The following is a 23621-nucleotide window of genomic DNA, read 5'->3' as shown; positions in this document are numbered from 1 at the left end:
TGACCTCCCACATGAGTTTGGTGACCCCTGAGATCTGTTTTATGGTCATTGCTCTTTTACTCAGGGAGTCCTGCCTGGTGTTATCTGAATTACCAGTAGGTTAACTTTCAGGTCAATAACAATTCTTCAAACTCTTCTTATCCCTACTTCATTTAAAATAATAAGAAAACCAATAATTTAGAAACAGAGCTGGAAACTGCTAGCATTTCGTAACAGTGACTTTGCCAAAAAGGATTTCCAAAGCAACCTGGCCCCAGTAAGAAGCAAACTGGGCACCAATATTCCATACAATACTACCATGTTCCTATGGGAAAACTGAAAAATAACAGCCTCTGCAATGCTCAGATTTCTTCCCTCAATTTGTCTTCTGAACTATAATAATTTCTGTTTATAAAAATATCCAATAGTGATTTGTTTCTACACTACATGAAGTATTCTCCTTTTACCTATAACTACAGTATAGTTTCAGATAGAAGTGTTAAGTTATTTCTCTTTTTAAAAAAATTAAACATTTTTGTGTAAAAATAATTACACCCTCTCAAAATTATCTTCCATAGGATTCCCTTGAATAGAAAACCTATACCTGTTCACCAACAATGCTGATTAGGTACCCGCATTCAACCTTCTTTCTATCTTATTGGTTTTGTTTGTATTCATCATCACACCTATTTAACTTCAAAGATTTATTCCAGTGCAATAGCAAAATATCCAAATTTGATAAATACAGTGTCAGGAACCTCTCAGGAATTGAAATGAGACTGGTATGTTATGCACAGGGACTAAGTTCAGTGTTTGATACACGGGTACAGAGAGCAACAGTTTCAACAATAAAACCCTTGCTGCTCACTGACCGTAGACAGTATCTTAAATAGAGCTGGGTTTGCTGAGACCCTGGAAGATAAACCGCAATTGTAAATTCTGAGCTCTGCTGTTAATCAGTTTGGACTGAAAATAATAAGTAACAGGAACCACGTGTACACCACAGTATGAGAAAGATCAGGAAATCATGCCCACTCATTTCTCTCCCAAACAGCAAACCGCCCAGCCTGGGAGTGCGGTTTTCTTAACCGTGAAGAAACTCTAGCAAGTGGCATGTCTCTACTCCCAGAATGAAGGGCTTGGGAACTTTAAAGACGTGACTAATAAGGCATTGAAAAGCTCCTACAAATAAAAAAGCTTTCTCTCGCTGGTTGAGAAAGCAAGGGCTTACGTTTCGAGGTATAAACCATAGCCTAGTTGATATGAGGAAAAGTTTCAGCAGCTTCAGGAAGGCGATGATTTACAGAAAGCGGGACAGGATCCAGGAGAGGGGACAGGGGAGCATTCCAATGGCAAACCAGTTTAACCAGTTTCTGATGAGCAGGATTTAGAGAAAATGCATCAATTAAGTGCGCTAGGTTACTCCCAGTGCACCAAGAAAGCAGCTGCATTATGAAAGACTACAAAAGGTAACTCAAACATGCATTTTCAGTAGACTATACACTGTAGCTTGCAGCATTGTAAGTATGCATTACCGTAAGGAATACAGCATGCTCCAGTGAGCAGGGCACTAGACACCTTGGCCTGAGGTGTGGTTTAATGGATGGCTTAATCCCATCCAACTGCAGGCTGCTGCCAAAACCCACAAGCTCACCTTTCCTTCTCTCTCCCCCTCCGCTTCTCATCCACCAGCGGCAGGCAAGCCAGCTCAGTGAATCCCACCAGCAACTACAGTCAATACAGGGAAGGGATACATGCAGTTTGGAACAAGGAGACTGGGAGGCTGCCCCTTTTTTTGTGGCAGCTACTGCTAGGTTGGGGTGATTTTGAAACCACGGGATCTGTCAAGTTACCCAACGCCTCCATACCTGAACTTCCATGTTGTAAGCATCTATGGAACGATGGGGAGTTTTCCCTCAACCACTCTGAATCTTCTAAATAAAAAGCACTGTTGCAGTGTGAAAATTACAGTTTAAAGAAGAGAACTTTGATTCAAGTTGCACTCTATAGCACTAACGAATAATTAAAAAAGAGGGAGGCAGAACAAAAAATCTGGACTGAGGTAAAAGGAGATCTGGGCTCTGAATGAATCCCAGCCGAAACTCGATGGCAGTGCTCTGCTGTGGCGTCTGGAGCCGCTCTGCATGCCTGCCATCGATCTGCTCCACAGAGCCAGCGTCACCTCCATCTTCTGAGCAGAGGAAGTAATCGAAAAGTTCCTTAATCAAATTAATTCATAGCGTTTAGAGAACAGATGTTTACCTAGTAGTTAAATGTCTTGTTCCATATGAAAAATCTGTATCTTAAACACTCCTAAGATATCCCAGGAATATTTAAAGAAATATGAGACTGAGATAGCATCATCCTTCATTTGCAAAGCAATTTCAGTCTAATGATAAACTTAATACTAAGCTAACATGTAAATGTATATTAGTGTGCCTTGAAGATGGAAAAATATGTAATAACTCTCCTCACAGCACTTCTGTGAGACTTTTATGAGGAGCGCAACCAGCAAGAGTCGAGCTGACTTGCCTTAAAACCATAGGAATCAATGACAGCTGGGATTACATCTCAGAGTCGCCTGATTATAAGCCAGTGCTTTGTACTCCTCTTTCAAACACAACATGTATATGTAATTCATCTCACACGCATCAGCATCATTAGCAAACTCACCTAAAGACTGATATTTCAAGCAGGAATATTTTCTTTGAAAAACACATCATTGTTTTACATCCAAAACTATTTCTAAACAAAAATGCAGGTTTTTAAAATATTTTTAAACATCACTGTCAAAGTCACTTGACATGCGTATCTTTCATCTGAAACTCCAATCAAACTAGCCTCTAGGTTGCTGAACGTGCATTACTATGGAGATCTCCATTAGCAGATCTTATTTTACATAGCTGATAACTTTGCCAAGCCTTCATCTGTCTATACGACATCTTCCATGCTAGCTGTCTCAGTTTAAGCACACATATTCACACAAATGCACAATGTCCATAAAGCCTTTCAGCGAAAGAAAAATCACTGTTTATGAGAACAAAAAACACAGATTGACGCAGTTTCAGTCACAATAAACTATTATTCCTTGTAGAAGCTCTAATAACTCAATACTCTGGAGAAGAACCTAAAAATCTGGGGAGAAGATAGCACTTCTTTTTTCTTTTGGCTGGGGTAAAACTTTTTCCATTTCTGAAAGCTAAAAGCTTTTGGAAATAAATGCAGTTTGCACATTCTCTGCAGCTTAATTTCCTGAGGATTACACACTGGACATGCTCTAACTGAGGCCGAGAATAGCTTTCTCTGTAGTCACAGCTCTCACTGCTCAGACCAAAGCTGGGTCTCTTCCAAGCACACCAGCAGGAAATTTCTCCTGGTCCCTCTCCTTTGGAGACATCATCTCCCCTCCTGACACCAACCAGGCAAAGATGGCAGAGGGTACAAGGACCAGCTACAAGGAAGAGCAATTTGGGAGAAGCAGCCTGAAAAGAAAGACTACCGCTGGAAAGGAAGGCTGATGTTAAACTGGTAGAAAACTGACAACTGGGTTAAAGACTGTAAGTCAGAGCTGGAATCAGAGCATGCCAGGGAAAAGCTAGAAATCAAGCAGGGAGTCAAAAGAGTAGGAAGACAACAGATTATTTTAGGAGAAGGGATGGGGAAAATAACTGAGACAGACTGCGGCTGGAGTCAAGCAGCAGAGAGTTGGGGTTTTCCGAGCAGGAACTGGGGCAAGAAAAACTTACTGCCCCTCATCTCTGTCCCTCAAAATTCAAGGTTCACTAAAAAACATATGGCTGGAAGCCATCAAGGGAAATCAAGGGAAGACTTGGGAGAAAGAAATGAGAACAGGAGCTGATTAGACAGTGACAGGGAAAATAAACTGAGAAGTGACAGTGGAAGAAACCAGCTAAGGACAACATAGCACTGCAACATAAAAGATGACAAGCAGGTGAGCCCCGAAGGGCACTCAGAGCAACCCAACCTCCTGGTAAACAGGGCCCACTCCTCTTCCCCCATCCTTCTGGTTTAACTTTTTCCCTAATTCAAACTTTAAGACTACCAAGGTAGTCTTAAAGGTAGTCAACATAAAACTACTGTAATTGTTACGCTGTTCCATATAGTTTTACAGAACGGGATTCAGCAGCTGCTCTCCACGTGGGTAGGGCTGGGGGAGGAGAGCAAGGGGAGATTTAGGTGCAACATAAGAGACGGAGGCAAATAAGGTTTTGAACTGGATCCGTTTGACTGATCGTACCCTGCGAGACAAACCCAAATCAATTCTGAGTTTAAGACTGGTGGAGGACCCAGAATCAGCCAAATAATTTCTAGTGGACAAGTCAGTGAAGGCAAAGCAGGAGCTAAAGCTTGGATCATCGTATTGTTTTCCCCCCAGGTTGCTTTGGTACTTTCTGCTCTTCGACCTGAAAAAATTTCAGTCTTTCAGTTTCTTTGCTGTCAGCAAACATGTGCAAAACTCACTGGGGAAAACACTGCATGCCACTATATTAACGGTCTACACTGACTTCAGTGACCTCCTAATGCAGTCATTCACTTTATTATCCAAAAGGGTAAAGATAAGAGTTTCAACCTTGCCTGTCTTACACAGATGAAAACATCAAATTATATGGAATAATCTGTTTAGAAATGTTAATTTGCTCTAAAAGCCAAAAGACTAACATCTACAACCCCGTGGTACAAAACTATGTCACACCCCCACCCCATCCCCCAAAACCCCAGCTTCCACTAAGTGAACAGTTTTAAGGTTGTGAAGTCGCAAAGTTGGGAGATGTCAAAAATAAGACTGTTCCAGTGACCTGATCTGCCCCATTGTGCCTATGCATTAATGATAAAGTCTTCACGGAAAACACGCCGCACTGCATTGCTGTGGGACCTCTTGCTGATTCAGTGCAGAGAACTGAACCACTCGGCAGCGGCAGGAAAAAAGAGGCTGCCGCCGCCTACGTGATCCCTCAGCTGCTTTGCTGCAAACTGCAAGAGGTGTGTGATGAAGGAGGCTGAGACTGCAAGGACAGAAAGTCCACTCTTGTGGTTAGATAAGCTGAATAGTGCCTTAGAGAACTGGACCTTACTTACATGTCTTCTAGAGTTCCTCTGCAGTGTAAGGAAAGTCATTTAACCCCAACTTTTCAGCAGTAAACATTTGCCTGAGAGCCTGACTTGTGATTTGGTCTCATTTATAGTAATAGTGAACACTCACGGGTCCAAATGGAAGTTGTGGTTTGGAAAGATTAACTGTACGGTATACTAAAGCCCTGAGATAATGCAGTCCTAGCTAATTCAGTCTGCACCTTCAGTAATAACAGGGCTTTTTGGTTTTATTCTCTCTGTGCCTCAACTTCTGCATTATCTCCTAGAAAGTGGAGATTATACCAACCTCTTATCTCCCTAGGATGTTGCGAAACGTAATTACATCTGTGAAGCAGTCAGATACTATCATGATGGGCACCAGAGGAAAAAAAAATTATCTAATGAATTCAAAATAGTTTGAATAGTGTGCTGAAAACAAGGCCTAAGTCTATAACTGTACAAAGAGGTAGAAAGAAAATACTGAGTAGTGGCTCAGTAAGTGGACACAGTCCATTCTGTGAACTGAAATTGGCAAGGAAGCCTACACAAATAGAATCCGTAATCAAGTATTAATGACTACACCCAACAGCATGAGAAGGCTGGATTCAGGTTGTGCATATTTGCAAGTTTTTGGGTACTTGAGTTTGTAACCTTAATTTTCTTTTCAAATAAGAACCTTCTATATACAATAATAGAGATCATACATGTACTTAATTTGAACAAGTAGGAACAATCCTCTCCTCACCGTTTAATGAAACATTTACCTCTCAAGGGTATCAACTGCAGAGAAGGGAGGATGGAGAGCATATGTTTTCAAAATCATAGCTCCATGGTAGAAAACTATTCTTCCTAAACCTCTCAACTGTCTAAAAATCCAACTGACTCCAGCTTCCGCTGTAAAAATTTAATGAACTAAGCTGAAAGCTTCTGTCAAGTCCACAGAAATAGATGTGCAAGTCCTATTATCAAAGGAAAAAGCAGCATCATTGAGAATTCTGAAAGACTGCAGGCATCATTCGGTGCAGTGAGCCAGATCAGCTCGGTAAAACATTGGAACCAGTCAAACGCCATCCAAGTTGACTGTTTACTACACTTCTTAAAGTTGCCATCCACACCAAAAGTTGTTTTGATTAATTTGTCAAGTAAAGGCTCTTTTACTTCAAAAAATAAATGCAAAAGTCAAGTCAGAAAGCAACATCTATACTTGGGTTCTGTAAATATTGAATGTCATTGCAATAAATGATAGTCTAAATGGGATATAAGTGGAAAAATTCCAAATATTTGAATTACCAAAAAATCCAAATTACTAAGAATTGTTATTAGACTATTACACAGTCACAGGCTAACTGTAGCCATCGCAAAAAGCAGTCAATTTTTGAAGCAGCTTGCAGAGATGTAAGTAGACATCCTTTTGTGTTTAAAGGCTAATGGAAGATACACAGCTAAATCCATACGTGGTACTTTGAAAATATATAGTTTGGCATTCTCTTAAGCATTTGCTATTACCTCTACTCTTTTTTATTAAAAATGAAACTATATTTCTGTGCTGTACAAAATCTCTGTTCCTAAAACGCAAAGACTTTTAGATTTGTAACAAAAAGCAAGCAGGCAGAAAGGGATTTATTAAGATTACGTATCCTTCATATTAACATCTGTTTTAGCACATATTGGAAGGAAAAACATTTTTAATGTACTGTTTGTGTTTCTTAATGGCCATCTTTGATTTCCCTGGATTATAATAAAGAGTCCTTAAAATAAAAATAATCAATAAAACTCATGCCCACTGTCATAAGCATGAAACACAATATATTCCTATCCTAAATTATTTAAACAGGACTGTTTAAAATTTATGACATTACCCTGGAAAGAGGCACACAAAGGATGAGTCATATTTTTGAGAATTTTCATGTGTTATGCAGCAATGATTACTTGCAGAGTGGCTGACGAAATATTTGGAAAGGGAAAGAGTAATCTTTCCAAATCAAGTTACATAACGTTGATGTACATAAATGTAATCCATTCAGTAGTCCAAGCAGAAAAGTAATATTTATGGCCCAAGCACAAAAACCTAGAGCTCTAGTTGTAATTCTTACTAGGAAAGCAAAACTGGAACAGGGAAGATGAGGGAGGAGGGAAAAGGAGAAATTCATCCTTGTGGAGGTAAGCAATGCTTACTGTGCTGCCTGTGCTGGTTCTGGATGTAAGACAATTGACTACATCTTAAATTGCATAGAAATTCCAATACAAATTAATAAGATGATTTCATGCAGGGAGCTGTAAATTCAGGATGCCCTTAACAGAGTCTACGTTGTGTCAACCCTGCCTATTTTTGGTCCTGAGCTGACCACTTACATAAGGAAATGCTAGAAGACATGGAGACGTGGCAGCTTTCCATCAGCAGACTGGGTCCACTTGCTATTCCCAAGGGACTTCTTTGACCCTTGATGCCACTTGAAAGCCTCTGCAGCACACACAGCTCTTCTTATCAACTTACCGTATGCATATCTCACTGGGTATGTATGTGTGTGTGTGTACGTACAAATGCACATGTGCATACTCATCACAGAACGATGAGATTTAAAAAAAGATTAAATTTATCTCTACTATATTTCATCTGCAAACAGTCTTTACAGATGCCCGCTATATCTTCAGAGCTAAATTATCTGAAACTCTCAAAATATATTTAACTTCTGGACTGTTGAAAAACATCTTTAGTACCTTCTTGGAAGTTGACTTAGGAATAGTGTATTTTCAAAACTTAACTACAGCAAATTAGCACATACAGCTATATAACAAAACCTCTTCAGAAAGGAACAAATTTTGTCTAGCAGAAATAATTATAACAACAATAGCTAAATTCTCTAAGCAAGCTTAATTCAGCCCTCACCTGTGCACACACTATGCTGTACTCTGAATCACAGAACTACAAGCCATCATTTCCCGGCTATTGCTAGTCTTGAACTTTTCGCAGAAGGGCGAGGCCATCCAGCTGAATAGTCCAAGAGCTCTGAAAACCTTACTGCCCTGAAAGAAGGGCAGTTGTGCTCGAGAACCGTGCTGTCATCTGTCACCCTCTCTGGATCTAAACAAAGCGGCTTCCTCGCTGAGGCCACCTGGCCTGCTAGCGGCAAAACTAGGGACACATTTTCTTGCTGTCATACAAGGTGTTCACAGCTGGGAAATCACTGTTCTCCTCTCAACACTGCAATGTACCCTGGTTGGACAGAGTCTCCTAAGAATTCAATTAGGGACGATATCTGAAGTATAACAAACTTGTACTGAAAATGACCAAATTCTGTGTTTGCCAATGACTTATCAATTAGACAAACTTCAATGAGGTGTTATAGGAATGGCCAAAGACCAGCTTGGTGCCAAATTTCAAGTACTTTTTCAAAAGCACAGAGAAACTAGAACACTACAAAGGGAAGATCATAAAATTTCAATACATCCAAACCAGTGTATTCTCCCCTCAGTCTGGTTCACAGAAAAAAGGTGAGCTACTTCAAGACATAAACAAACACAAATACTTATCTAGAACACACACATTATAGCCTGAGAGGAGGTACCCCAGCATAAAGTGGTTTGGCCAAACTGATTGTTGATGCTACCAATGTCACCTGGAAGTCCATCATGATGTACAACCTAATGCCAAAGCCTCCTTACAATGCAAACACCACCTGGGTGAAACTTGCAGAGCTTACAAGTGAAAAATAATGCTTTTTGGCTTACACGTGCACCCCTAAGTGAATGCCGTATTATGAGAGAGAACGTATCAACAGTAATAGCAATGTTATACATACCCAATTTTACTTCTGTATTTCTGGTACATGCCACACGAACATTTCTAGACTTCACAGAATCGTATTCTTAACAGTATCGACAAGTGGGCTAAGTAAAATTTACCTACAAACTGCTGCAGAGTTATGATAAATTACTTTCTTTCACATGACATCTTCAGTGATTAATAATAGATACAATTTGCGACTACTGCAACAGATTTTATCTGATACAATAGAGGAAACAAATAATATTGTAGTAACTAACCACAGGCAGTCCAAAATCTCTCCTCCCCATCCCCAAAGTGGATAAACATTTTGTCCTATTGTTTCGCTGTTAAATTAAAGAAAAAAAAAAAAACCAAACGGTAATTTATAAATTCATTTACTTATTTCAAGCATGCAGAAAGTTCTGAGCTTTAGAACCAGACATTGTCGAGAAAGCATTAGCAATACAGGCAAGGATCATACAAAGACACACCAAGTAAGCAAATGGCGACACACAGAATACTGTAAACAAAATGACTGAGCCTTATCCAAACTGGGGCCTGACATCAACTGAGTATGGAGGGGCACCATAATCCAAAGGAATTATTTTTTAGCTGACATTTATGTTAAATTATGTTAATTATTGTGATTATGCTAACTATAGATGAAAATCAAGAGCCAACAGAAAATGGCCAGGAAACAATGACTAATTTTTTTTTAAAATTCTATTTGCATACATAGAATACAAAAAATTAAGTAGGATTTTTCAAGTCTGCAGTTTTGCTAAACAGCAAATAGAAGTCGTAAATCATGAGGGGTAACTGCTGATTTAAGTATTCAATGAAAATTATATTATATTCTTCTTGTGTGAATAATACATAGTCAAACAAGGTGTTATGCTCACTCAGAGACGTCTGGATACATCAGCAAATCGTTCTGTGTAATCATTAGGATAAAACAGTGTGCGATCCCATAGCACGGAAGAAAGGCAGGGACAGTGGGGAATGCCAATGTCTGCAGATGGCTGAGCTTCCCTTGCGCTCGCTGACCCTCATCCACCCCCTCTTACACACAAATCACAAGCGAGGTTTTCAACTACCTGAGCACTGAACAACTGTTTTACAAGAAAGAATTCACAGAGACTAATTTTGTTAGCTAGTCTTCAGTAAAACTTCAGGAAATTCTATCTTTATTACGGAGGAAACTTTGCCCAGACTAATTGGATGCCATTTAACAGCAACCGTCACTACACAGGCAACTTGGCAGACATCAAGGTGAACGCTTTCATTTTTAGCAGAGATAAAACACAGAAACATAGGTCACAGAATGACTGAAATTTAGTCATGTGTTACACACCTAGCTAACAGGCCATTATTTTAACTACTGTAAACAGCACACATTTTTTTTTTTTAAATCTAAGACTTAGACAATTAGATTTTTCAAATTATTTGAGACCTGGATATTTAAAAACAGAATAAAAGCACGACTTGTTAGGAATAACACAAAGAAGCTACCTTTCATGTATTTTAAAACCTTGAAAAATGCTAAAAGGCATTCTTTTTAAAGGCTTCTCTTTATTTTCATGTACAAAATAGAAAAGTGATCAACACACTAGGAAAATACGACTTTATCATCTCACGAGTAACCTTTTTATGATTTTACCAAAGTTAAAATTCATATGGAGCCATCCTAAAGCAATTTAAAACAAGATAGGAGAAATTTTAAAAGACAGCTTCGCCAGCCAGCCTGGCTACCACAATTCCCCATTTGCTCCTCCCACTCAGAAACAATCCTCCTACAGTTACAAGCAACTTAATGGCTTTGCCTATTGGAAATCCAGCGGACACAAAGTCTGCCCAAAGAAGATGATATGCAAGCTCTAGTCTATGCATTTTCATTGTATGGGAAAAAAATCCCAAGCCAGAAAATGGGTAGAGATATAAACGAAATAAAGGAATTGAAGCTAGTGAGGTGGAAGATGTTTGAAAACAGGAGCGTGACAAGCAAGATTAGCTATAACTAATCTCTCCTGGTCTTGGAGTACCTCTCTCTCGTACCATTTTTACCTGATAAGAATTGTGATCTAAGGCAAGCACATCAACTGACATGATTCCACAGTAGATGAAAGCTTACAGGGGGAAGTGGGGAAGGACAAAAAAAGCAAGATTTTGCTTTTTTTTTTGCTCCCTTTTGCAAAGGGAGAAGCCGACAAAATTATAGACTGATCATTAGACAATTAATCAAACAGATGAAGCTACGCAAGATGCTATCACAATTATCCCAAAGTTATCACAGTTCCAGTTTTTTACTCTAATCCTAAATGTAAGTCCATTAGATGGTGGGAATTAAATTACTCCTGGAGCCTGTTTATTTCAGTTATCTTAGTAGAAGGACATGAACATATGGTAGAAATTTGCCCTTGCCTAAAATTACTCTGCTTGTACTATGTACGTTACAAACACGCAGACAGGGAATGGCACTGCCAGATGTAGCGAAGGGAATAAGAGGATAAGAACGGGGGTGAAGGCTTCCTACCACCCCTTTCACACATGCTAACAAAATACCATTTGCTGGAACAGTAAAAATTCATAGCGCTTCAAGGTCCAGAAGGACTAACCACAGCTGTGGTGCATGTACCCACATTAGGAATACACGGAAAAAAAAACAGGAACAGGCACTGAGAAGTGAGAAGTCTGACTCAGACAGATAACCTGGTACTGTAAAGCAGATGTGGGGTGAGAAAGAAATGCAGATCTACCAGCATGGAGAGGCATAATAAATAGTCAGCACCATATTGCACTGACAGAGCAATGTAATGTCACTGAAGGAGGAAACATTTCTGTGGTGAAAGGAGATAAATGTCATGTCGCTGGTATAGAAACAAGCAAGCCACACAGGGACTCAAGAGATTTCTCCCCCCACCCCAAGCTCCCCTAAAAACCAAAAAAAACACAACCGAGAACAAAGGAAACTAAAAGCATGAGAGATATCTGAACTAGAGGTGCTGCCTGCAGATAAGAATGAAAAGCCTTCCAGTAAAAAATGAGACAAAGACAGAACAACGAAACACGGGAGAACACTGATTACAGGGAGACAGCTCTGACCAGGCCCGTGTATTTTATTGTTTCTTTGCTCATTTGCACCCTTCCCCTTCCAATAGCAAGAATACAAGGGAGACTTTGCTCTACCCAGAGTCCTACTTTTGCATCTACTTTGTTCAGTTCAGAAAGGACTGCAAGCTTTCAAAGACTGGAAATTCCTCTGGTTCTAGTCCTCGAAATAAAAATACCATGCCAATAGAAACCCTGGAGGTCACCTCTTCATCTAGCTCAAGGAGAACAGAGAATTCAACAGAAAATATTCTGAAGTCTCTAGAGCATTTTGGTGGCCAACATAAGAGTAGCTATAATTCAAAGCCACTGCAAGACTATGAGCCGTATGGGAATTATTTTCTGAACTATTAAAAACTAGTTTATTTGCATAACATGTAAGGACAGAAACAACAAATAAAATTAATTCCTTACCACTGGAAACCAGAATTCTGATTTGCAACTGAAGGGATAACATCAGGCATTTCCAAAATAAGATGAGTGCAGAGAATTTAGTGCTGTTTCCCATTTCTGAGAAGCCACATTTCAGATGGCACAGTACAACAAATAAAATCCTTATTTATTTATTAAAGCCAATATTTTGACTCTTGTGAACTCACGGAAGTGAGTATCTGATTGAAGTGTCTCCAGCTACACAAAAACAGATCGACGTCCTTGAACTGAAAAATACAGCATAAAGCCAGGGACTGTACAGAAACAGAGGCCACTTATTCAGGCATCATCATTTTCAGCGCAGGCAAAAATTCCCAACAGAACAAACGCTTACAGCGCTCTCTTCTCTAGAAAACAACTGGAAGAGGAAAAGTATTGGGGAACTCCACATTGACGACATCTGTTTTCACTGTCTGTATTTCTCCTCTGTTTGTAAACAGAAGGCTTGCTTCCTCTACTCTTTCCACTTGTAACCTGTTAAAGTTATCCTGGGCACCGACAGACAAGATTATTTCTCTCATATCACTATCATAAAATTTTAACTACAATTCTTTAAGCTCCACTAGCCCCTCAATTAAACTTACATGCTTCCAACCTTCAGTTTTTAATAAGCATTTATTCCTGTGGCTACAAAGGTAGCCTGGTTCACTCAGAAGACCGACACGGAGGTGCGAGGCTTACCTCATTCAGTGTCTGCTGACGCAGACCAGTGCCCCGTGCTCGCATGCTGAGGTTCTGTGGGAATGGAGAAAGAAGCAAATTTGGGAAAACAGTGAAGACAGAAGTGACAGTTACAAGCTGCTGCAGGAAGAAATATTCTTCCTATTGCTTTTGTTCTTTCTGTTTTTGGGACCCTCTTAGATGGGAGCCACAGGAGGAATTACATCTCCTTTGTTCTCTTTTTCTTTCATGCTGTGCTTCATTTCCTTTTCTTGTGCTAAAGGTTAGAGGAAGGAGAAAGTATTGTTACAGGGAATAAGGAGCCAGAGGTCTAAGGCAGTTGTGGACCCACAACAGGCAAGGAGACTAAGAATTATGAAGAAATGAATCATGGAATCACAGAATGGTTTGGGTTGGAAGGGACCTTAAAGATCACCTGGTTCCAACCCCCCTGCCATGGTCAGGGACACCTTCCACTAGACCAGGTCGCTCAAAGCTCCATCCATCCCGGCCTTGAACACTTCCAGGGATGGGGTATCCACAACTTCTCTGGGCAACCTGTTCCAAAGCCTCACCACCCTCATAGCGAAGAATTTCTTCCTTATATCTAACCTAAATCTACCCTCCTTCAGTTTAAAGCCATTACCCCTTGTCCTATCACTACGTGCCCTTGTAAAAAGTCCATCTCCAGCTTTCTTGCAGGCCCCCTTCAGGTACTGGAAGGCTGCTAGAAGGTCTCCCCGGAGCCTTCTCTTCTCCAGGCTGAACAACCCCAACTCTCTCAGCCTGTCTTCATAGGAGAGGTGCTCCAGCCCTCTGATCATCTTCATGGCCCTCGCTCCAACACATCCATGTCCTTCTTACGTTGGGGGCCCCAGAGCTGAACGCAGTACTCCACGTGGGGCCTCAAGAGAGCGGAGTAGAGGGGGAGAATCACCTCCCTCGACCTGCTGGTCACACTGCTTTTGATGCAGCCCAGGATACGGCTGGCCTTCTGAGCTTCTCATCAACCAATACCCCCAAGTCCTCCTCCTCAGGGCTGCTCTAAATAATCATCTGGGACTTATGCTTTCCAGGTATTTTTCTTCCAGTTATGAACGTTGATCGCAACTGCAGAGGAAACAGCTGCTACTAGGACAGACAGAAGAATCAATTTCTTTTCCATTTTGGGCATTTTATTTGAAATTAATCAAAAGACCAGAACAGCAGCATTTATAAAAGGTACCCAGAAAAACAAAGAGTCTTCTGTTGATTTCAAGTCACATGTTACTGACATACAGAAACTATTTCATTTCGGTAGCTTATAGTCATAGTGATATTGATCAAAGGCACCTGCAACTGTCTTGGTTGCACATGCACTGTAGTAATTATGCATGCAAATGAGCAAATTAGACATTTTTGTGGTTGATCACCAGTATAATTACTATAACTGAATACGATCATGGTAACTGTACACACAAATTACACATGCATGCAGTTTTAAAAACCAAGCGTTGCATTCATTGTCTCTATTTTGATAACGTCCTATGGAAACACTCCTCCACTGGAAACAATAAAAACTATTAATTTTTTAAAAGATGTACATTTATTCAACTGTCTACTGAACATTAAAAAAATATAACAATCCAGTAATTTTGTTTTCCAAGCTGATATATCAGCAAAACCTCAGCACTGTCATAAGATTTACCAACTTAAAAAGAATAAGGTATTTAATCATAGCCTTTTATTCCTCCTTTTTATACGTATTTATTAACCTGTAACTTCAATAAGATATTAAAGGATTGGAAATTATTTGAAAAAATAATGCATATGATCAAACTTTTTAAAAAGAGCTGAGCTAAATTTCCATTAGCTCATCACAGAGATAAGTGGAAATATTTTAAAAGTTTGGATTTTTATCAGCCTCAACACTTAAATACACAGGATTTGATTATACTTCAGACCAAAGAGTTGGTGCATTCAAACCCATACAAGGTATTTTTCTAAGGTACATAAACAACAACATGGAAAATACGCTTTCATCTCTCAAGCCCAGATTTTGATCCATCCATATTAACATAAGGAACGATTTTGCCAGGGCAAAAGCATTTATTATTAAGTATTTCAAAGAATGTGACAGAAGTAATAAAATATTTAGATATTGCTGTATTCCGGCAGATCACGGCGTAGTCGTATTGCCTTCAGCTTCTCTACTTTGATTTTTGTTCGCAACAGTTCTTCTTCCAGTTGCTGCTTTCTTTTCAAACCATCCCTTTTTTCTTGGACATAAAGACCAATTTTTCTCTGATTTTCTAATATTATTTGATGCTCCTCTTTCAGCATTTGTAACATCTGTGGGTCATACCCACACATCGGTCTAAAGCGTTCTCCAACCTCAAGCCTAAAAAACTCATCCCTTCTTGGTACAGGAGAGGGAGACATCATCACTCTCATATCAACTGAAGATACTGATGTTGAAGGAGACCTTTCCATTATATGCACCAGCTGGTGTTCTTCCTCTTGTTCTAGGTTCTCATTTTGCTGTGAGTCTATAATCAAAGAAGGAGGAGGTTTGACATCCTCTTCCGATTGCAGCTCCATCATGACTGTCGCAGGATGGTGATCCAACATTGCCTGTGGTGAACTGGTACCAGCAATTGTTTCTTTATCGATACTAGCACTAGAACACACAAAATCATATTTAAATAATCCATTAAAAACTATTTTTAAAAGGTGTAGCTGTAAGTAACCAAAGCTTAATTTGAAATACTACTCTGCTATCTATGCCTGGGACTCTACTTCGTTACATGAACACCACCTGTACCCCTCCTTCTTTCCACCACACGTATACAGCCCTGCCTTATTCAGATTCTATTGCTATAAAAGGCAGTATAGCCAACAGAGAACTATCCTGGTAGGCCCTCCTTCTGACACGGGAGAAGCAAGAAGAGCCATTAGTGACAAATGAGAATAAAAACAAAGCAGCAGCAAGCGATGCAAGTGACAAAGAGTTTATATAATATATAATGTGATTTTAAAAGGGCATAAATTTAGATTGAGCAGACTGTGGCAGAAATGTTCCCATCTCCCAAACTTATTCATCTCCTCCTGTTCTAATGTGTTCCCTGTTTCCAATTCATGTACCCAAGTATTTGGTTGGGTTTTTTTTAATGTAAAACAATGACTGAATAAAATTATACAGAGCCTTGGGAGAAGAAACCAGAACCCAAATGATGACCCTGCCAGTCGATTAGGGAATCAAGCTAATCCTTGCTCCTTCAGTTTGAACTGGTGATCTCAATATTTTTCTGAAGCTTCACACAGAAATGTTCCCATTAAGAACAGCCTATAGTTCTGTGCATTTCTTTTTGAAAGTACAACTCCCACTTGACTCATCTGTCTTTGTGTAAACTCCTGAGTCAGCAGCACCTCAAATCATGATTTGACATTACATTGGCTTTGATGATAATAATGGCTCGAGCTGTTCCTGCCTACTTCTCTACCATCAGTTGTGTTCGAAACCCTACACTTCTGCACATCACTCCTTTATTCAGGTAATGTTTTTTAAGCCAGATCAGCTTCTTGATCTATTTTACAGTACAGATCTACAAAGAATACTTTCAGCATGACTGGGAAGGCAGTACAGTGTAACATGGGAACAGGAATATATAAACCTGGTACCAATACTGAAGACAGTGCATCATCACGGCCATGACTGTCTAAAACGGAGCCTGTAACTGGTGGCTGCAGGTATGAGACATTCCTCAAACCTTGAAGAACTGAGCTGCTGCTGCTAGCAGCTACAGGCAGTGACTGGATCCGTGATTAATATAACATTTGCGGATGCTTCCCAACCCTGGAGGACCTGAGTTGCTGTCTATTAAATTGGGGGGTGGGAGGTGTTTGTTTACACATTTTAAACTCCTTGTGAGCCCTACAGTCCACAAATTGAGAAACGCTATCTGCTAATTAAAACACTCTCCTGGTTAGCAGTAGATGTGGGTTCAAATTCCGAGAAGCAAAGGAGAAATTTAATTTGTCCATCCTACTTCTCATGTAAATGCACTAACTCCTTAATCAAAAGGTGGCATGATCTTCTGCATCTCCCATGGTCTTCAAAACTCTTGGTTTAAAAGAAATAAGCAGTCATGGTTGCAATTTCCAAAGGACCCTGATCTAGTCTGCCATCCGTTAACATTAAAGTGCAATTTCTAAAATAAAAGCATGAAAGCTTCTCAATACTCAATTATAAAAATGTTCAACAGGGTCAGAGCAATATATTTTCCAAAAATTAATCCTGTCAACCACCTAAACTATTTTAACTAAAGATTTAAAAAAAAAAAAAAAGTCCGTCTAAGGCAGGTATTGAAAATAGACCTTTCATTTATTTCATGAAGAAAATGCCAGGATAATCTTAATTCTACTGACTGTTACCTGAGCTGCCTATAGAGCATCAATTGTATCGCCTTACTTCCTCCTCCTCATGCCACAAAGCTTCACCTTTTCCTATACACCTCTCTCTCACATTCCTTTTACTCCTCTCATTGAACATCGGAAGTATTAAAACAAATTTTCACTTGTTTTCCCCAGTGCTGACTGTAATTCTGGGCTTCCCCCTCTTCACAACCGCAGCTTCTAATACAGCTTCCCTCCTCCTTATTTGCTGGCTCCTGGCCAGCTTCTAGCCTGAGAAAAGTGGAAACAACCAGCAGGAGAAGCAGGTCATTCTGACAAAAGGAAACAGACAGAGAGCAGAAAGAGAAAGTGAGAGCGGTTCAAGAGAAGAAAGATAGGTAAGATTTAGTCTAACATAGACTAGAGCCTCCGAACAGTAAAAAATCCATCTCTTAAAGCGTAATCCACACAGAACTAGAAAATTACCAAATCTTCAGGTAACTCTGATGAGGCTTTTTTTTCCCTTAGAGTCAGTCTCTTAAGAGGAAAACAATTAAACAGCAAAGAGAGAAAGAAGGAATTGAGAAACAAAAGAGCCGCCTGTATGGTGGTTACTAATGTTGTTTCTGACAACTTGACTGAAAGACAAACAACAGCTACCACAATTGGGGGATGGTGTTTATAACCCTGCAAGCACCCAGGATTCACCAGGTTTTGTTTAATCACAGCGAGCTAGAAATTGCTTAAAGGTGCGATTAAGAATTTGGATTCATTGTAAGTTGTATTTCTGTCCTACAAAACCTAAGCCATATCCTGGTGAGTTAAAACCCAATACAAGGTTTTGAAAATTAGGGTAAAATGTAACTCAGAGTTAAAATTAGAACTATAAAATAATGATGTATTTGGGCAGGGAAAAATCATTTAAACGATACACTTTTCCTTCAGCACACAGTGTATTGGCTGTTCCTAGGAACAACCATTTTGGGTAAGCAGTAATCAAGTCAATGTTCCCAGAGCCATAAGGGACTGCAAAAAATGTTTAAATTATAGGAGACGAACTATGGAGATCATTAGCTCTTAATCATTCACGAAAAGCGTCAGTGCTTTTTATAAGCCGATCTACAAACCAAAGTTCTCACACTATTTTTTTTTTTCCTCCTTACAAAAGTTGGTAGTCAAGACACTGCAACCTTTATTAGCGCAATTAAAAGCCTTGTTTTGTTCCAGAGAATTCTTTGGAACAGTTCCTCCAGGGGCATTCACCAGGAGCAGCAGTGCAGCCCAGTTGCTTCAGACTTCTTTACGCAAAGGACCCACAACAGCATATTTTTAGAGCATCTGGCATGTTGGGATTTAGACAATTGTTACCATTCAGTTCAACCAGTGGCACCATGAATCCAATTCAGCGTGTGTGCGCATGCCAGCTTTTCTTAGAGTGTTACGCTGCTGCACCAACTATCAGTATATCTGATTAAAATACAGAAAGTTCGCTTCCCATTAATCTGCTTGGGAAAATAAGAAAAATCAGAGCTTTCTCAAGGTTGCTGGGGAGTTATTTGAGCTTTTTTTCCCTCCTCCCTAGCTTAGTTTTTGTATCTGGAGGAACCAAAACCTGACCCAGGCATTTTTTGATCCCTCAAGGACCAATACAGAACCAGCAGAGTGTTGCAAGTCAGATATGAGGGGCATTAGCCAGCTGTGGGAGAAAGCCTGCATGCTGCCTGCCTGTATTATGTCTGGCTCAAATCTAGACAGTGTGTCTCACTTTACTGAGCAGTAAAAAAATCTACAAAAAAAGAAAACTTCTAGTGCTGTACCTCTCAGCTTCTCTCTGTATTTAAACTACCTAAGATACAATACAAAACTGCTTGGAGTTTAGACTGCAATTAGCTTTGCTCCAGTTCCAAGGAACCACCGTCAGTGCAAGAAAAGTATAATTTAAAAAAACATTTGCACTCACAAAGGCACTGTGGTGTGGGGAGTCTCAATTTTTTTTAAAGGACTGGGATCAGTTAAAACATAACATGCAAACATCAGAGTAAATGAGAGAAAAAAGGTGTATGAGTAAGGTTTCTTAGCCCTGTGAACTAACTTTATTAAAAATCTTCTATAAACCGGTAATAGTGCCATATGTTGCAAAATGACTGCAGTATTACCTTAAATGGAGGAGAATAGCCATCACTTTGCCAGTGTTTGAATAATCTGCCTATTAAAAGGTAGGGGAGGGGTAGAGGTTGGAGCTCCTATTTCTCTGATTCTCTCTTAACCCTCACTTTCCAGAGTATGACAAAGACTCTGAAACAGGCTTTGAAAGAGACCTGGCAAAATGAATGCAGTGCTAAGTCACCATAAAGCTTCCCATAAAACAAAGGCAATATTATTTTGTCATTGTTCCCCATTTGCGGATTTTCTCTGATAAACATTTCCTTTAGGAGCCTGAACACAAGCAAAGCGTTACAGAGTAGATAGGAGGCGCCATCATTTTCATTCAGTAACAAAATAAAAAGAATCGTCTCACCTTTGAACACCGCTCCTGTCTCTTAAACACACACTGGAAATCTGTGGAATCATCTCCACAACTTTCTTGGTTGGCTCGGAAATGCTGCTTTTACAATCTGAGTGAGTCTCCTTTTGCTGCAATAGCTCCTGCTTGGCATATTCTTTGAGCCTCTTGTACAGCGTGCGCAGGCCCTGTGCAGTACGAGGAGGGCGATCTACTCCGATGGCATTGTAGTTATCAGCTATGATATCCCAGCATTTGTTTTTTTCCACTATTACGGAATGCTTATTGGTATGTTCCTCGAGAATTTTAACGTACGGCTTCACGAGTTTTAGCAAATCGAGCTTTTCAGATAAGGTAAAATTAGAAGATCTGGCCTTCCCAACCATTGTTGTCTTTGAATTAAGGAAGCCGTTTCTGAAGCCACCATGCAGTCCCTAGCTCTGCTCAGCTCTTTTTCACAAACAGAAAAAGATCAGGCTTAACTAGGCTAGTCTCATTTAGGCCCACGCCTACAAGGGAGGGTTTATTAAAATTCCTTCAGCTTAAGCTGACGCAGGTTCAGGAAATCTGCTTAAGCCAAGCCTGACCTACATAAGGCTTCAGACTGAAGAAGACGAGAAGAAACAAGCAAAATACACTTTTGTATGAAGAGACCAGACACACGCAGGATTTAAAAACACAAAGGTTTAAAGATTAGCACGTTACCCAGCTAAAAATTACCTAATTTAGCTGGAGTAACAAGCTCTGACACATCTCCCTAGCGCTCTCACACGTATCTCAAACTGAAACCGCGCTCGAGATGATTTTACACGTAACGACGTCCCCCCAAAAAGCAACAACCGCTCTGCGACACGCGCGGAGCGTTACGGGGAGCGGGCGGCGAGCGGCCGCGGCGGCCGGCGAGGGCGGCGCGCGCAGGGCGCTCCCTGACAGAGCCCCCGGCCGCCGCCGCCGCGCGCCCCTGCGCCATTTGCATAATGCTGGTCCCGCTGTCAATCAGGGGCGGCACAGCCTCCAGCCGGTTAGGTTACACTCAGGCGCGGGCCTCGCCGTAAAGCTGAGCTTCTCCTGCACTCGGCAGCCGGCTGCCGCTACCTACACGGGGGCTTCTTAAAGGGCCCGCTTCTCCCGGCCGCCCGGCCTCCGAGGCCCGCGGGGAGGGCCGCACAGCGCCAGCCCCGACGGCCGCCGCGCCGTCGGCTGTTTGCGGTCGCCTCGGCCCGCAGCTGTGCCCCGCGAAAACCCGCCGGCCTCCCAGCGCCGGTGTCGGCGCCCCCGGGTCCGCCGGGACGGGGAACGGCGCGATCGCAGGCTGGGGCCGCAGGCGCGAGAGGCTACAGTCAGTCGTGACAGATGCACCGAGTGCCTGGTCGCGTGCGGAGACCGGCATTTTCATAGTACCCACCAGCAAACCACCTGCTTCTATAACAATAATACTTCAGGCACTCTTTCAGGATAAAAATCTGATTTTTATTAACGCTGGGTGCGTGCATTTCTAACGTGCACTCGAAAACGTATCGCCTTAAACCAAGCCTTGGCATAAAGACGCAGGCAGGGCTCTAAATTTCTCTGGGCTACACTAAATCAGCAAATCGGAGAAAAAGAAAAACCTGCGGATGAAAGGAACGGTGCTCTCCAGTACAAAAGATAAAACCTAAGTTTGAAAAATGACGTACACGACTGAAAGAGTCTGGAGGGTGTAAACAAACACCGTTTGAGAGAGCGGGAACAGCTTCAAGCTTAACATGTTCAGCCTTGAAAAGAAGGGAGCCTGGAAGGGGGGTGAAGGAAAGAGAAATCTAATTATAGTTTGAAATATCTTAAGGCTATAAAGATCTAGCTATAAACTTGTTTGCTCTAAGGGGAAAAAGCCCAAAGCAGACACAAGGCGGATTCAAAACAAGAAAATCAAACTAAACAAAGGGAGACTTTTAACTGCTAAAAATCAATTAGCATTTGGAATAACGAGTACGTTTGGAACCATTTCTGAGGCTTGGTTTGCCTGTACCACCTAACAAAATTGCAACCAGTCCACTTCGCTGGAATTGCTTTCAAGCCAAGATTAAATACAGCATTTTGTAGTCTGAAGCCCATTACAGTAGAATTTGAGACACAAAATAGTCATGTGGTTAGAAGCACTGTATGAAAACCATTACTTTCAAACACCTAATCCTTCCCTATTTCCCCACACGTTGCTCTTTACTAATATTAAGAGTAGAAAGCTGGTGGTTATATTTCTTTTTTTTTTTTTCTCAAATTGATGCACTTGATTATTCTTCGGTAACTGTCAAAAAATAAAAATAAAAAAGGACTATGCCTCAGACAGCTGAGGCAGCTGGCCGCATCGGAACTGAGTCACAGGCGAGCCGAGGCTGTACCCTCTGATGCTGAAGCAGTTGCGCAGTGCCCAGTCGCTTGACTTTTTGGGGACAAAACGAAAGAAGTCAGTGTTAGGTTGTGTGACTGAAGGCTCCTCCCCACAGGGACAAAGAGCACAGGTGAACAGTGTCGGGCAGAGGAACCCCCATAACCCAAGCGAAAGAAACTGAGCCCTTGGTCGGGCTGCTGCCAGGGCTGTCAGAAACGGGAGCAGCCCAGCGTGCCGGGGGCGAGACCCAGAAGAGGGTCACTCTAGATCGCCTTGCAGACTGAAGGAGGGGGGTTACTGCCCACTGGGGTATGGGACTCATTATGAGATGCCAGGAAGAGTATTTTGGGATTGCAGAAGGCATAGAATCATAGAATCGTCAAGGTTGGAAAAGACCCTTAAGATCATCGAGTCCAACCGTTAACCTAACACTGCCAAGTCCATCTATACCATGTCCTCGAGCACCGTATCTATCCGTTCTTTAAATACCTCCAGGGATGGAGACTCAACCACTTCCCCAGGCAGCCTGTGCCAATGCTTGACCACCCTTTCAGTGAAGAAGTTTTTCCTAATATCCAACCTAAACTTCCCCTGGCGCAACTTGAGGCTGTTTCCTCTCATCCTATCGCTTGTTACTTGGGAGAAGAGACCAACCCCCACCTCGCTACAACCTCCTTTCAGGTAGTTGTAGAGAGCAATCAGGTCTCCCCTCAGCCTCCTCTTCTCCAGACTAAACAACCCCAGCTCCCTCAGCCGCTCCTCCTAAGACTTGTGCTCCAGACCCTTCCCCAGCTTCGTTGCCCTCCTCTGGACACGCTCCAGCACCTCGATGTCCTTCTGGTAGTGAGGGGCCCAAAACTGAACACAGTACTCGAGGTGCGGCCTCACCAGTGCCGAGTCCAGGGGCACGATCACCTCCCTTGTGAGGACAGGATATTTAGAGGAAGACCCAAAGGCAAGAACAGGGAGAGATGAAAGTGGTTTGGGACAGAACAAGCATAGGAAAATACTGGGGAAAAAAGGGATAAAAGGGGCCAGGTGCACAGAAACAGGTGGCTGCTCAGTACAGTTGTCCAGCCATGCCCTGCACCTGATCCCTGCAGTTCTAGCTTCTTGTTAAACTACGCTTGTAACTATTTTCCTGGGTGAGGGGAATCTCTACTCGGCGTGCAGGACTGCATGGATGTGTACATGCCAGCAGCGGGAGTTGTACCGGCGGTGACTGAGGCCCAGGTGCTTGGGGCACCAGCAAGCAGAGGCCGGAGCCCGCGCGTACGGCCTGGGTGCCCAGGTCAGTGCGCGATCGCTGGCAAACACCAAGCTGGACTAGCCAGCAAGTT

At 41.5% G+C, this 23621-nt stretch overlaps 2 protein-coding genes across 3 annotated transcripts in view; both read right to left on the bottom strand.

Annotated features, from left to right (window-relative positions):
- Positions 1-23621, bottom strand: part of RAD54B (RAD54 homolog B) — a 67254-nt gene that overhangs the window by 24614 nt on the left and 19019 nt on the right. The gene's annotated exons all lie outside the window — the stretch shown is intronic.
- FSBP (fibrinogen silencer binding protein) lies at positions 14206-21629 on the bottom strand. The gene is made up of 2 exons (XM_009469296.2): positions 19929-21629; positions 14206-15695 (listed from the first exon to the last, which is right to left on the bottom strand). The coding sequence occupies exons 1-2, from the start codon at positions 20297-20299 to the stop codon at positions 15170-15172; spliced, it is 897 nt and encodes a 298-aa protein (XP_009467571.2). The 5' UTR covers positions 20300-21629; the 3' UTR covers positions 14206-15169.

This window comes from Nipponia nippon, unplaced genomic scaffold, assembly GCF_047370975.1.
Source record: "Nipponia nippon isolate SJK-2023a ecotype South Korea unplaced genomic scaffold, ASM4737097v1 scaffold_1, whole genome shotgun sequence".
Classification (NCBI taxonomy): Eukaryota; Metazoa; Chordata; class Aves; order Pelecaniformes; family Threskiornithidae; genus Nipponia; species Nipponia nippon.
Note: the sequence above shows the minus strand (reverse complement) of the source record. Positions and strands in the feature narration are given on the sequence as shown.

Coding starts and splice junctions, on each gene's coding strand:
- FSBP (XM_009469296.2), bottom strand. CDS start 20,299: ATGGTTGGGAAGGCCAGATCTTCTAATTTTACCTTATCTGAAAAGCTC. Junction 15,696..19,928: donor GACAGGAGCGGTGTTCAAAG/GTGAGACGATTC, acceptor TGTGTGTTCTAG/TGCTAGTATCGATAAAGAAA.